The sequence below is a fragment of the Ovis canadensis genome, chromosome 1, assembly GCF_042477335.2.
Source record: "Ovis canadensis isolate MfBH-ARS-UI-01 breed Bighorn chromosome 1, ARS-UI_OviCan_v2, whole genome shotgun sequence".
In the NCBI taxonomy this organism is placed as follows: domain Eukaryota; kingdom Metazoa; phylum Chordata; class Mammalia; order Artiodactyla; family Bovidae; genus Ovis; species Ovis canadensis.
In genome coordinates, this window is record NC_091245.1 from 27116494 (window position 1) to 27132227 (window position 15734).

General features: G+C 44.7%; 1 protein-coding gene and 1 long non-coding RNA gene across 2 annotated transcripts in view; one reads left to right on the forward strand and one right to left on the reverse strand.

Annotated features, from left to right (window-relative positions):
* RAB3B (RAB3B, member RAS oncogene family) overlaps nt 1–14608 on the reverse strand; it is a 72651-nt gene extending 58043 nt beyond the window's left edge. Inside the window, exons 1-2 of the mRNA XM_069591428.1 lie at nt 14011–14608; nt 2705–2932 (exon numbers count right to left, since the gene is read on the reverse strand). Coding sequence (XP_069447529.1) covers nt 2705–2932 — 228 coding nt within the window. The 5' untranslated portion in view covers nt 14011–14608. The remainder of the gene's footprint in view (nt 1–2704; nt 2933–14010) is intronic.
* LOC138441090 (uncharacterized) lies at nt 4997–6113 on the forward strand. Its single transcript, XR_011257241.1, has 2 exons — nt 4997–5070; nt 5947–6113. It is a non-coding gene; the product is annotated as an uncharacterized lncRNA (long non-coding RNA).
* Nucleotides 14609–15734: the final 1126 nt, after the last annotated feature.

Here is a 15734-nt window from a genome sequence, read left to right on the forward strand (position 1 = left end):
AGATTGTCATTGATTTTACCTCAAAACATGGCTAACATTGAACTTGTGCTAGGTATTGGGGAAACATGTCTAGCCATTATCTGTGCTCACTTAGGCTCACTATAATTAGTATAGTCCTCAATCAGAAGCTTCTTTGTGGGTTTCTTTTAAAGCTACATATATATCATGGGGGTTCATTTCATTAAAAATAGACAGTACAATCAATAAACCCACTTAATGAGGCACAGGAAAACTGCAAAAGCTCACAATGGGCTGAAAATGAATAAAAGAGTGAGGGAGCCACCACTGCCAATCCCTTAGAAGGGCAGACTTGTCTCCTTCCACCTGAAGAAGTGTTTGAGTGTAGGATATACAACCATCTAATGTGGAGATCAAATGAAGACATCTGTGTCAATCCATATAGCAAATATTAGTATACACTGATCTTGTATTCAAAGATAATAAACTCTAGTAAGTTTCTTCAGCTCCCTAAGGAATAATCAGGCATGTAGCCTCTGACCCATGTCAAGAACCTTTTATTTGTTATCTAAGGTCTCTCTAACCCCCAAACTGCCACCCGACAGCCTCTCCAGCAAATTTCTCTTAGCATCCCCTCCCGGCTCTTTCTCGGCCTTGCTCCATTTTCACTGGATTGCTCACCATGCCCCGGATATCCTGTGCTTTCAGCCCACTCTGTGCACTGGCTGCAGGGAGGATGTCAGACTACACAAATGAAAGCACTGGCACATAATAGGCGCTTAATAAATGCTGATTGGTCCTCACCATGAGGCAGTTAAACCAGATCAGTGGTTCTTCAGTTTTACCCTACCTCAAAACACCCAGATGGTTTGTTATAGCACATTATTCAGCTATACCCCAGAGTTTCTGATTCTCTGGGTGTGAGGAGGGACCTGAGATTCTGCATCTCTAACAAATTCCTAATGGTGCTGATGCTGTTGATCTGGACACCACACTTCTAGAACCAATGAACTAAATGGTCTGCATAGTTTCTCCCATTTCCAGTGGTTTATGATTCCTTGATGCTTTTAATAGAGAATAAATAAACAAAATAAACTTTTATCTCTATATGAATTAATACTTAATATGACCACAAATGGAAACATGGATTCTATAATACCTAATGGACACAGTGTAGAGAAAAAAAACTCATAGTTTAGAATCAGAAGATCTGCATTGGAACCTCACTTTGTAGCTGTGTGGTCAACTTAAGGTAAATTAATTATGCTCTGAATATCTGTCCCATGGGGTTGTGAGATAATACTAATACATGGGAAAAAATTGTAAAACAAAAAGTACTGTATACAGATTATACTAATAACATATATGCACAATGTATTAATGTTGAGTGGACTGGTAATAAATAATACATTTTGAATACTTTAAATCACAGATTTTTAAAATTTCCAATCTCAACGCTAATTCATTATCAAAAAGTATTGATGTACATGTTGCTATTATCATCTCAAATATGTATATATTTTATTAGTACACTGGTAAATACCAATAATAGTAGCTGTGGCAGCCAGTTTCCAAGATGGTCCCCAATAATCCTCACCTCCCAGGACTCATACTTTTGTACAGTTTCTTTCTACACTGAATTAGTGACCAATAGCATACTCTACAGAGAAGGCAATGGCAACCCACTCCAGTACTCTTGCCTGGAAAATCCCATGGACGTAGGAGCCTGGTAGGCTGCAGTCCATGGGGTCGCTAAGAGTCAGACACGACTGAGCGACTTCACTTTCACTTTTCACTTTCATGCATTGGAGGAGGAAATGGCAACCCACTCCAATGTTCTTGCCTGGAGAATCCCAGGGTCAGGGGAGCCTTGTGGGCTGCCGTCTATGGGGTCGCACAGAGTTGGACATGACTGAAGTGACTTAGCAGCAGCAGCAGCATACTCTAATTAGAGACATCACCACTTCAGTTTGGTTTCTTGGATCTTTCCCCCTAGCTCCATGTCATTAAGACATTGTATGAAGAGAGCCATGTAGGAAGGAACAAAGGTCTTCTACTAAAGCCAGTGCCAGACACATGAGTAAGCCACCTTGGAAAGGAATCTTTCAGGTCCACTCAAGCCTTCAGATGACTGCAACCCAAACCAACATCTGCCAGCAACCTCATAATAGATCACAAGCCAGAAACCAAGCCACTCCCAAATATTCAATCCACAGAACTGTGTGTTAATGAATTATTGTTGTTTTAAGCCATCAAGTTTTAAGGTGATTACACAGTGATAGATTATGGACACAGTAGCTAGCATTTACTGTACATTTACTATGTTCCAGGAACTATGCTAAGCACTCACCAACCCTATGATATAGGTGTCATTATAATCCCCAAAGAGGAAAGCCTGGCCTAGAGAGGTTAAGTAACTTAGTCCAGGTTCCATGACTATTAACTGGCAAAACCGAAATCTGAATCCAGGCCTATAACTCCAAAGCCCAGACTCTTGGTCACTCATCTGTATAATCCAGGATAAAATCTCTTGGACAGTTAAGCAGCAGAAGCAACTGAGTCCCCAGATGAGAGCAAATGCATAAAATTAGCAAGGGACAGTCCAGGGGCCAGACATGCTATAGCACTGGGGCCTAATGTCATAAACCCCAGCAAAGTTCTAAACTGGCCCCACTGCCCAGCCGTTGTACTAGCAAGCGAGTCAGCTTTCGGGAGTTGACTTCTGCCCAAGATGCCCAGGACTTACCCAAATCTGTAGCTTCACTCGCTTCTCGTGGCGGTAGACTGTCTTCACCTTAAAGTCGATGCCCACGGTGCTGACGAAGGCTGGGGTGAAGGTGTCATCCGCATAGCGGAAGAGGAAGGAAGTTTTGCCGACACTGCTGTTGCCAATGATGAGCAGTTTGAACATGTAGTCAAAATTCTGGTCAGAAGCATCTTTGACTCCGGCTTTACTATCAGTCACTGAAGCCATCTGCAGGAGAGACCTGCGGTCACTCAGGAACACATCTCCAGTGTCACTCTGAGTCACCTAACTTTTAATGGTCACACACCCATTCACACACTCACTCCCCACCCCAGCATCACTGAGGAAATACTCTACTCAGAATCACCCCCTCACTGAACCTGCCCCAAATGTCATCTCAGGATTGGGGTGGAACCCAGGATTGGGGTGGAACCAGCTCCTCCCAAATATTCCTTCAGCAAATATTTACTGAGCACACTGTTCTGAGTCAAGTCCTATGCTGGGCACAAAGAATACAAATATGAATCAGACATGGTGTCTGACCTCTGAGTGGCCGCAGATTAGAGTAAAAAACTCAAAACACAGAGTAACAAAGCAGTGAATAAGTGATAAGACAGAGGGAAGCCTTGGCTGAGGAAGCTCATCAGAAGCACTTTACCCAGCCTGAAGACATGGTGGTCAAGGAGAGGCTCCTGCAGGAGACAGCTCCTAAGCTGAGTTTGGGGGTGGCTGGAGGGAGGAAGGTCAAGACAGCAAATGTTTGAACATTCCAGGAAAAGCCAACACAGGGCTCTCATTCTCCTGTTTCAAAAACATTTATGGCTCCCTATAGTTCTAAAGATCAAGCCCAAACTTTTCAACTTGACAAAGAACCAACCAACCAAAAAAGAAATTCTCTAAATTTTACCTTCCCCTAAGGCTTCTCCCTACCAACCTGTGCTACTTTCTATAGAATTATGCTGTTGTTGTGGTGGTTTAGTTGCTAAATCATGTCCAACTCTTTTGCAACCCCACGGACTGTAGCCCACCAGGCTCCTCCATCCATGGGATTTCCCAGGCAAGAGTACTGGAGTGGATTGTCATTTCCTTCTCCAGGGGATCTTCCCAACCCAGAGATCAAACCCATGTCTCCTGCATTAGCAGGTGGATTCTTTATCACTGAGCCACCAGGAAAGCCCATACCAAATTATACTCCACTCTAAATACACTGTTATTTCTTGCTTCTGTACCTTTAGCTATGTATTCTTTCTGCCCACAATACTCTTCTCCTTCAAATAAACTCCTATTCCACCTTCCAGATCCATGTGAAGGTTTACCTCCCCTGGGCAGGGCAGAGGCATGCACTCCTGGCCCTAGGCTCCCAGTACACTCCAATAGCACTTGTATCATTTCAGAAACTGTTTACTATTCCAGCTTCTCCTTTACACCAAGCCTCTTGGACCTAATGTATTTCATTTCTTAATGTATTTCTCTAGTTTCAGCACAAGTCCTAGTATGTAATCAGCACTCAGTAAATGTATACTGAATTAATAAAAGTCATATCACTACTCTGGGGCCCAAGCTCATAATCTGGAAAATGGGGAGAACAATTTCTGCCCTGCTTTACTCACAGGGCTATTACAGGACTCAAATGAGATAACAAGGAGTAAGATCTTAATAAACTGGTAAATCCCAACACGTGTGAATATAAATTATTATTATTCCAAATCCTTCAAAGCCTAGCTCCTTCATTTATTTCCTGTTCATTTGCTCATTCATTCATCTGGCAAGTATTTATTACATGCCAGACCTTCCCTGAGACCTCAGTCTGAATGCCATCCATAATCGAGCACTTGGCCCCATAGTCTTACTTGCTTTTTTATTTCTTTTTCTGCAGGGACCCTACTTCTCCACCTGCCATCACTCCTGCTTAACACTGGGTACTCAGGCAGGCGGGGTGTGTAGTCAAGAGGAGGGCGGAAGGACAGCCCTGACATAAGATGTCCAGAGTGTCATCCTCTTTAGGAATTCCTGCTTTTTTCCTTAAAGGAAAAGAAAGAGAGATGATTTATCTCTCTGGGCCTCTCAGGTAAGCTATAAAGATAAGAAGCTGACAAATGCAAAAGGTGAAAAGCTCACTTGAAGAAAAGCCAGATGAATATGTAGGATTATTAGCAGCCCTTAGTAATACTTCCTTAAATAGGCCACCACAAGCCTTCAGTGGCCTCTGCTCTTCCCTTTCTTTTTCTCCCAGCTCTCAAGGCTTTACTGGGACCTACACGCCCACCGCTGTATCAGCCTGCCCCTTGGCAAGGCTCACTAGGCAGGTGTGGAACATGCCCAGGACACTTGGAGACTCAGACAGAGCATTTACACGAAAGAAGAAGGTGAGATTGGAGGGGAACAATTGGCCTGATCCAACTGTCTCATAGCCCAAACTTTTCAGTTTTTCATTGTACAAGATGCAGAGCTCATTTCAAGGACTGGCAAGTCAAAGGAATTATGCTTTTTTTCTATCTAAGACAAGGGAAGCAATCACAACGACCTCACACCATCCTCCGCTCTGCTACCAGTCATCTTTGTTTACAAGAGAAAATTTCACCTTTGAAAGTATATATCCATTATTAAACGTTAGGGAAAAACACAAGACTAAAGAAAAGAAAAATTTTAAATTACTAGACACCCCATCCACTCAGAAACTGCCATCTTTAATATTTGAAGTACATTTCCTCCTTTATTTTTTCACACACCAGAGTATCATCTATTTTGAAATTATATCTTATTATTTAATTTAAACAGTATATATATTGTGGTATACCTGGGCCTTAATATTATCAGTAAATACTTGTTAAGTACTCGTTATTTTCCACGAGGGACATGGTGGTGACAATAACCATGTAACAGTTACCATTTATTGAGTACTGTGATATAATAAAAGATATGTATTTGGTCTGGGTACCTGCTTCCAGGCAGAGCTCCTAAAGCCTTTGGAATCTCTGGAAGTGCAAGTGATTAAGTGTCTTGTATGCTAATGAGATGACTGGTGACTGGGGCTCCAGGACAACCTCAGGTAGGGGCTTGTTGCCAGAGGAACCAACCACATGGTTAGAGGATTGGAACTTTCAGCATCACCCGCTAACCTCTAGGAAGAGAAGGGCTGGAGATTAAGGTGATGACTAAAAGCCAATGACTTAATCAGTCATGCCTAGAGGAACAAAGTCTTCATAAACAACCCTAACCAAATGGGCATGGAGATCTTCCAGGCTGGTGATGACATTGATGTGTTGGAAGGGTGGCACACCTGGAGAGGCCATGGAAGCTCCAAGACCTCCTTTTCCCCATACCCTGCCCTACGCATCTCTTCCACCTGGCTGTTCCTAAGTTGTATCCTTTTACACTTTTATAATAAACCAGTGTATGCATTACTCTTTATATATATAAATAATCTATATTGAAAACATTTATTTTACATTAAAAATGATTCAAACTTCACAATTTGCAAGTTATCAAATAGTAAAATTACTATTATTTTATCACCATTTGTCATTTGCATTATTTTCTTAACTTTCAGCATAAAAAGTAAGTAATATGGAACCTAAAAGTTTACAGTGAAAAGTAAATCTTGCTTCCACCCCTGATTCCCAATCTCTAGTATCTCTCGCCAGAGGCAAACATGTTAACAATTTATGTATCCTTCAGAGATAGTCTTTGCATATATAAGCATAGAAGTCTATTCATACTTTATATATACATATATATATATGACAGCATACCATACTCTCGAGTCTGTATCTTCCATGTGTATCCGTGTGTATTTTATTTAGTAGCTGAGATCTTTAGTTTTGTATCCTACTCCTTTTCACTTAACATTATATCATAAACATCTTACTGAGACTTTAAAAATTCCTTGTAAATATCATTTCAATTGACTATACCGTATTTAACCCTATCATTGTGTCACATGACCAATTCTTTAAAGTTGTATATTTATTTTTCTGTTCTCAATTATTATAAATTAAGTTAGAGTCACCATTTCTTTACATAAATATTTCTTCTCTTTCCTATTTACTTCTTTATTATGCCCATCCTTGCATGAAATGTTCCCTTGATATCTTGAATTTTCTTGAGGAGATCTCTAGTCTTTCCCATTGTATCATTCTCCTCTTAGTTCTCAGCAATGCTTATTGAAAAGTTATACTCTGCTATGTTCTGGAACTCTGCATTCAGTTGGGCATATTTTTCCTTTTCTCCTTTGCTTTCCACTTCTCTTCTTTCCTCAGCTATTAGTAAAGCATCTTCGGACAACCATTGTGCCTAATTGCATTTCTTTTTCTTTTGAGATGGTTTTGATCACTGTCATAAGAAGAGGTGGCAACAGTACATGGAAGAACTATACAAGAAAGGTCTTCATGACCCAGATAACCATGATGGTGTGGTTATCACTCACTTAGATCCAGATACCCTGAAATGTGAAGTCAAGTGTGTCTTAAGAAGCATTACTATGAACACAGTTAGTGGAGGTGATGGAATTCCAGCTGAGCTTTTTAAAGTCCTAAATGATGATGCTGACTCAATATGTCAGCAGATTTGGAACACTCAGCAGTGGCCACAGTACTGGAAAAAGTCAATTTTCATTCTAATCCCAAAGAAGGGCAATGCCAAAGAATGTTCAAACTACCATATAATTACTCTCATTTCACATGCTAGCAAGGTTATGCTCAAAATCCTTCAAGCTAGGCTTCAGCACTACATGCATGGAGAACTTCCAGATGTACAAGTTGGGTTTTGAAAGGCAGAGGAACCAGAGATCAAAGTCCCAACATTGGTTGCATCATGGAGAAAGCACAGGAATTCCAGAAAAACATCTACTTCTGCTTCATTAAGACTGCTAAAGCCTTTGACTGTGTGGATCACAACAAACTGTGGAAAATTCTCAAAGAGATGGGAATACCAGACCACCTTATCTGTCTCCTGAGAAACTTGTATGTGGGTCAAGAAACAGAACCAGACATGGAAATACTGACTGGTTCAAAATTGAGAAAGGAGTATCAGTTCAGTTCAGTTCAGTTGCTCAGTCGTGTCCAACTCTTTGCGACCCCATGAATCGCAGCACGCCAGGCCTCCCTGTCCATAACCAACTCCTGAAGTTCACTTAGACTCTAGTCCATCGAGTCCGTGATGCCATCCAGCCATCTCATCCTCCATCGCCCCTTCTCCTCCTGCCCCCAATCTCTCCCAGCATCAGAGTCTTTTCCAGTGAGTCAATTCTTCGCATGAGGTGGCCAAAGTACTGGAGCTTCAGCTTCAGCATCATTCCTTCCAGAGAAATCCAGGGCTGATCTCCTTCAGAATGGACTGGTTGGATCTCCTTGCAGTCCAAGGGACTCTCAAGAGTCTTCTCCAACACCACAGTTCAAAAGCATCAATTCTTCGGTGCTCAGCCTTTTTCACAGTCCAACTCTCACATCCATATATGGCCACAGGAAAAACCATAGCCTTGACTAGATGGACCTTAGTCAGCAAAGTAATGTCTCTGCTTTTGAATATACTATCTAGGTTGGTCATAACTTTCCTTCCAAGGAGTAAGCATCTTTTAATTTCATGGCTGAAGTCACCATCTGCAGTGATTTTGGAGCCCAAAAAAATAAAGTCTGACACTGTTTCCACTGTTTCCCCATCTATTTCCCATGAAGGGATGGGACCAGATGCCATGATCTTCGTTTTCTGAATGTTGAGCTTTAGGCCAACTTTCTCACTCTCCACTTTCACTTTCATCAAGAGGCTTTTTAGTTCCTCTTCACTTTCTGCCATAAAGGTGGTGTCATCTGCATATCTGAGGTTATTGATATTTCTCCCAGCAATCTTGATTCCAGCTTGTGTTTCTTCCAGTCTAGTGTTTCTCATGATGTTCTCTGAGGAAGGAGTATAGTAAGGCTATTTATTGTTACCCTGCTTATTTAACTTATATACAGAGTACATTAGGCAAAATGCTGGGTTGGATGAATCACAAGCTGGAATCAAGACTGCCAAGAGAAACAGCAACAACCTCAGATATGCACATGAAAGTGAAGTGGCTCTTTGCGACCCCGTGAACTGTAGCCCACCAGGCTCCTCCATCCTTGGGATTCTCCAGGCAAGAATACTGGAGTGGGTAGCCATTTCCTTCTCCAGGGGAACTTCCCGACCCAGGGATTGAACCCAGGTCTCCCGCATTGCAGGCAGACGCTTTAACCTCTGAGCCACCAGGGAAGCCCATGATATGCACATGATACCACTCTAATGGCAGAAAGTGAAAAGGAACTAAAGAGCCTTTTGATGCAGGTGAAAGAGGAGAGTGAAAAAGCTGTCTTAAAACTCAACATTCAAAAAACTAAGATCATGGCATCCAGTTCCATCATTTCATGGCAAATAGAAGGGGGAAAAGTAGAAGCAGTGACAGATTTTATTTTTCTGGACTCCAAAATCACTGCAGACAGTGATTACAGGATGAAATTAAGAGATGCTTCCTCCTTGGAAAGAAAGCTACAATAAAACTAGATAGTATATTAAAAAGCAGAGACATCACTTTGCCAACAAAGGTCTATATAGTCAAAGTTATGGTTTTTTCAGTAGTTATATACAGATGTGAAAGTTAGACCATAAAGAAGGCTTAGCACCAAAGAATTGACGCTTTTGAACTGTTGTGCTGGAAAAGACTCTTGAGAGTCCCTTGGACAGCAAGGAGATCAAGCCAGTCAATCCTAAAGGAAATCAAACCTGAATATTCACTGGAAGGACTGATGCTGAAGCTGAAGCTCTGATACTTTGGCCTCCTAATGGGAAGAGCTGACTCACTGGAAAAGATTCTGATGCTGGGAAAGATTTAAGGCAAAAACAGAAGGGGATGACAGAGGATGAGATGGTTAGACAGTACCACCAACTCAACAGACATGAATTTAAGCAAACTCTGGGAGATAGTGGGGGACAGAGGAGCCTGGTGTACTGCAGTCCATGAGAAAATGTGTATAAGGGTGCTTCATACATACAGTATATGGAAAAAAACTATACTGGCCTTGCATAGAATTAGTAGGTAAAGTGCCTGTCTTTATTAGCTATGTCTGCCATAGGTATGAGCCAAGAGTAAAAAAATAGTTTCAGTTCCTGGTCTGATACACTCCCCTCATTTTCAGGGGAAAAAATAATCAAGGTTCCACAAAGAGAACTGAATTATCAAAGGTCACACAGCAAGTCAGTTGGAGCATCATTACTAGAACTTCTATCATCTGATGACTTTCAGACTGGACTGGGCTTAAAGAAAATAAAAACCACATCAATTTTACTGCATATGTGATCAGTTGCGTCCGACTCTTTGTGACCCCATGAACTGTAGCCTGCCAGGCTCCTCTGTCCATGAGGTTTTTTTCCTGGCAAGAATACTGGAGTGGGTTGCCATGCCCTCCTCCAGGGGATCTTCCTGACCCATGGATCGAACCTGTGTCTCCTGCGACTCCTGCATTGCAGGTGGATTCTTTATCACTGAGCCACTAGGAAAGCCCACAACAATTTTAGGGTGAATAGAAAAGCATCCCCAGTATGGCAGAAATAAAAACCAGTCTTGTAAAGCCATCATCAATCAATTCAAAATAAACAGACATAATTTTAAAAAGAAAAGAAAAACATCCCCAGCACCCTGAGATCTCTTTCTTAGCATTTGCCATACTGTACTGTCAACCTCTGTTTATGTACACACAGTGTAGCTTTCCCAGAAGATGGTATGAGAACAGGGAGAGCCAGAGAGCTGAGAAGTTCAGCTGGAAGATAGGTTCAGATGGGAGCCCCCAAGGAGATCTTTTCAAAAGGAAGGCAGGGGCTACACAGACATTCAAAAGAGAGGTAAAAATCACCCAGCAGGCAGCTGCCTGAGGCAGATCTGAGCAGACAGGTCAATGCAGAACTGCATTTGTCAGATAAGCATCAATCAGATCTTCCCTCTCTTTTGTGACAGTCACATAAATGATAGAGCTGTGTAGCTCTTGCTCTTCGTGACAAGCAATACAGATGAAGGCCCAGGGACCTCATCTCTGGTTTCAGGCTCGGGGGAAGAAGGAAATGGGTCCTAGGAGAACTGGTGTGAAAAATAACACTTTGAGTCTGATTGACTAAGGAAGAGGCCAACTTCAGCCATGAAAGGGGGAAGGAGAGGAGACAGCCCTAAAATGCAACAAGAGATCAGCTGAATACACATAGTGGAGAGGTACACGGAGAAAATTCCCTTTGATGGAAAGAGCACAGGATTAAGTCAGAGACACCTGGACTGAGCCCTGGCTCTCTAAGCAATTGTGTAACCTTAGGCAGATCTCACCCTGGGTCTCAGTTTCCTTATCTATAAAATGAGTTTATAAAATGACTTCTGGGCAAACTACTGGAAGAATTAAAACTAGTATATGACAGTGCTTTATAACTCCTTTCCAAAAAAATTTTTTTGTCTGTGTGCTTCATGTTTTCTTCTACCAAGTCAACCCGCGTAGTGGAAATTGCTTGGGATTCCAAACAAACAGGCTAGATTCAGTTTCCAGGCTTAGCATTTATTAGCTATTTGACCTTGGCAAGAAACTTTGCATGATTAAGACAGTTTCCTCATTTGTAAAATAAGCATTGTCGGGAGGACTACAGTCAATCTTGGTGGCTCAGACGGTAAAGAATCTGCCCGCAATGAGGGAGACCCAGGTTCAATCCCTGGGTTGGGAATGGCTACCCAGTTCAGTACTCTTGCCTGGAGAATTACAAGGACAGATGAGCCTGGCAGGCTACAGTCCATAGGTTGCAAAGAGTCCAGCACGACTGAGCAACTAATACTTTTCAGTTCACTCACAATGTTGGTAAGGCTGCAATGTGACACATAGCAGGTGCTCAGTAAATGTAATTTTGTCTTCCTATTGGGAGTTAAACAGTTGAACTTCACCCTGCTAAACACAATCTCCTCCCTAAAGCCATACTCCACTCGCTTTTCTGATTCAACCTTTCTTGAAAGCATTCCCCACCACCAGCCCAGCCCAGCCCACTTCCTCATTGTGGGAAGATTCCCCTGATCTCTTAGAGCCACAGAAACAATATGATAAAGAGCTCTCATTTAGTGAGCACCTACTACTAAATGCCAGGCACTCTACCAGGCGTTTTCATAGTGTATTCCACCTTGCATACGATAGATGCTTGATGAATGTTCACTTCCTTCTCCAGGCTGGAAAGAGATAGTGGTTGAAATGACCACCATAATGCAGGCAAACCTGCATAATAACGTCAGTGGCCTCTCTCTTCTATACAGTGCTTTACAGTTTATGAAGCTCTTTCACCCAAATTATATTTGATTCTCACAACAATTCTTGGGAGCAGGTGAGGAAATGGAGGCAAGAGCAAAACCACAGCTCAATTATTCATTCAGTCAACATTCATTGAGCACCTACTGTGTGCCATCTCCCCTGTGCTCTGGGGAGATGAAGAGAAACCATAGGAATTCCAGCTTAGAGGAAAAACCTTTCCAAACATCCTCTACCAGTTACTGGTGCCTCCCTTCACATCTTAATCCTTAAGAAACTGGAGATTTATTTCTTGGGTTGGAGATCATTTTAGATTTTTGCCTTCTTCCATACTGTTTCCTCTGAATGGAACATACTTTCCTCCTGCTAGCTAAATCCTTCATGACCTCAAAGTCTTCCCTGACCCACCATCCTCCAGCAGAATGTCTTTGCTCCTGCAAGCAAGCACCAGGGGCTTCCCCGGTGGCTCAGTGGTAAAGAATCCGCCTGCCAATGCAGAGACATGGGTTCCAGCCCTGGGCTGGGAAAATCCCCTGGAGGAGGAAATGGCAACCCACTCCAGTATTCTTGCCTGGGAAATCTCATGGACTGAGGAACTTGGCAGGCTGCAGTTCATAGGGTCATGAAGAATCTGACCCAACTGAGCACCTAAACAGCAACAACACAGCACCAGGGCTTCTTTATACCACAGGCGGCTTTCAACAGACTTCCCTTGTCTTTCTCCGTTTATATGAGTAGAACAGGTGGGCACACACCTGTGCACACAAACACATCCAGCTCTTTTTACTATTCCTCACCCATTTCCATCTGGATTCCATGCAGTTGAGATGGATGTCCCTGTTCTTCTCTCACTCCCCTCTGCACCTCTAATAGCTGCCAGAAGCTGCCACTTTGCCCTCCTTAAAAATCTCTTCCTACACCTGGACTCTAGAACAAGAGTCGGCCTGTGGATGAATTTCCCTGTCAGTGATTCTCTTCTTGTCTCTGATTCCAGGTAGCAGTGTAATAGGGTCCAGGACTTGAGCCCCCTCCTCAGCTTGTGAGGAGCTAAGACAGGGTGCTCTTGGACTCCACTCTGGGCCCCCATCATCCCACTCTCACACCACAACCCACACCTGGCTTTCTCTGCACCATGACCCAGCCCATCCACCACCCTAAACTCTCCAAGTTCCAGGACAGTTCCCCCAACCCCCTGCTAGACTGCAGTGCCTCTCCACAGCCCACCTCTAGCCAGAACTCAGGCTCCCACAGCCCATATCCAAGGCCAGGACTCTCCCTTCACCAGCTCCCCACCCGCTTTCTCTGCAGCCTGGATAGACCTAGCCTTGCCTCCCACCTTCTCATTCTTCCTAGCTTCCCACGTCCAAGCCCCCACTCCAATTACCCACCTTGCCTATACCCAGCTGGGCTCCACTCCACACCACACTCGGATTACCCTCTCCCCGCCCAGCATCCTGCTCCTGCCCAGCGCGCCTTCCCCTCATCGTCTCACTCCTCCATTTCAAAACGACCCCCACCACCCAGACCCCTCCCCTTAGCTCTTCACTTCCACACCTCCCCTCCCTCGCTCTCCTTAATCTCTTCGCTTCAACACCCCTTTCCCCGCCCGTCGGCTGCTCGGTACCCTCTGCCCGCACGGCCCCTCTCAGCTCCCTTCTTACATCTCCCCCGCCTCCATCCCCCTCCCCCCAGTTTCCCCCTCTACCAGCCTTCGCTGCGCTCCAGTTGCCGCTCAGCCTTCTACCCAGCCCCGGCGCCCTCTTTCTTGTTTCTCCGATCCCGCTGCCCCTGCCTTTGGGTCTCCCCTCGCGGCCCTCAAAGCCCGGGTAGACCCTCCTCAGGGCCCCTCCCCGGGCTACGTGCCCCTTCACTGCCGCGGTACCCTTCCTTAGTGGCCTCCCTGGCCCCCTTCTTCTTGGTGTCCCTTCCGCTGCCCTGTGCTCCTTCTCAATGCCCGCTCACTGTGCCCCGCGCCCCGCTCCGGGGATCGGTCCCAGATCCGCCCCAGGCGGGCTGCCGGGCCGCGCCCCTTACCTGGGACTCCGGGTGAGGACGAGCGGCTCGCTCCCTGGCAGCGCCGCGGAACCGCTGGACCTGGCGGCGGGCGGCAGAAGGCGCAGCGGGTTCGCGGAGCAGGGAGGTGGGGGGCGGGGCGGGGCGGGTCCGGTCCCCTCCGAGGCGACTTCGGGCAGAGGCTGGAGCTGCAGCTGGGCTGGGTTACGGCCGCTTCCAGGCCCCACCCATGCCCCGCCCAGGGGCGGAGCCCGCTTTCGCCTGGCCCTCGGCTCCCTGCAGGTGTAGGGGATACGAGGTTTCTTGGGGACCCGAAGATCCCCAATACCTGGTTGACTATCGTGATTTATCTTAATTCTCGCGCCTCGTTCCATAGACTGAACTTAGTAGGGTGATCAAAGGGCTTTGATGATAAAGTAGATGATGACGGGTTTGTAGCTATGCCATTTCTCGCCTGTGCGCTTATCACTTCGTACTCAAAAGAAGCCCACGGAGAGGGGTAGGATCTGATGGCTGTCTACTTGGAAGCGAAGCCAGAAACCTGGGCATTGTTGTATACACTATGCACTCCTTCACATCCTACATCCCATCAGCCTGGTAGTAACGCCTCCATAAGGTATCCTATGGAGAAGGGAATGGCAACCTACTCCAGTAGTCTTGCCTGGAAAATCCCATGGACAGAGGAGCCTGCCAGGCTACAGTCCCTGGGGTCACAAAGAGTCAGACACTACTGAGCGACTTTCACTTCACTTCACTTCAAGGTATCCTATCCCTTCTCTTCCTCTCCATCTCCACCGCTCTCACCCTGGTTCAGGCCTCATCACTTCTTGCTTGAACTAAAGCAATGGGCTCCCAGTGGGTCTCCCTGCTTCCATTCTTCAAGCTACCATCTACATCAGCAGTTTGAGTGGTTGTTCTATATGTCACCATGTTACCTCCACCCTGATGAAACAAACAAAACATTTCCAATGGCTCTCCATTACCAGTAGTAGCCTGGAGTGAGAAAATGTTCTTTCTTTGTCATTAGAAAGTCCCAGCTCTGCCAGAGATGGCAGGTATAACAAGTAAATAGCATCCCATCCTTGCATACAGACCTGGACTTCATTTCAAGTCTTCCTGAAGTCACAGAAACCAGCTGCCATGTTTGGTTTAGAATTATAATTCCTCCCCATAGTCAGCCCCCTTCTCAAACCTTAGAAGTCTATTGCTCACTCACTCAGTTATGTCCAACTTTCTGCAGTCCCATTAACAGCAGCTTGCCAGGTTTCCCTGTCTTCACTGTCTCCCGGAGCTTGCTCAAACTCACGTCTATTGAGTTGGTGATGCCATCCAACCATCTCATCCTTTGTTGTCCCCTTCTCCTGGTGCCCTCCATCTTTCCCAGCAACAGGGTCTTTTCCAGTGAGTCAGTTCTATGCATCAGGTGGCCAAAGTGTTGGAGTTTCAGCTTCAGCATCAGTCCTTCCAGTGAATATTCAGGATTGATTTCCTTTAGGACTGATTTGTTTGATCTCCTTACTGTCCAAGGGACTCCCAAGAGTCTTCTCCAGCACCACAGTTCAAAAGCACCGATCCTTTGGCACCTAGCCATCTTTATGGTCCAAATCTCACATCTGTACAGGACTACTGGAAAACATAGCTTTGGCTAATCAGAACTTGTCAGCAAAGTGATTTATATGTTTATGTAACTGAATCACTTTGCTGTATACTTGAAACTAACACAACTATACATCAATTTAAGAAAA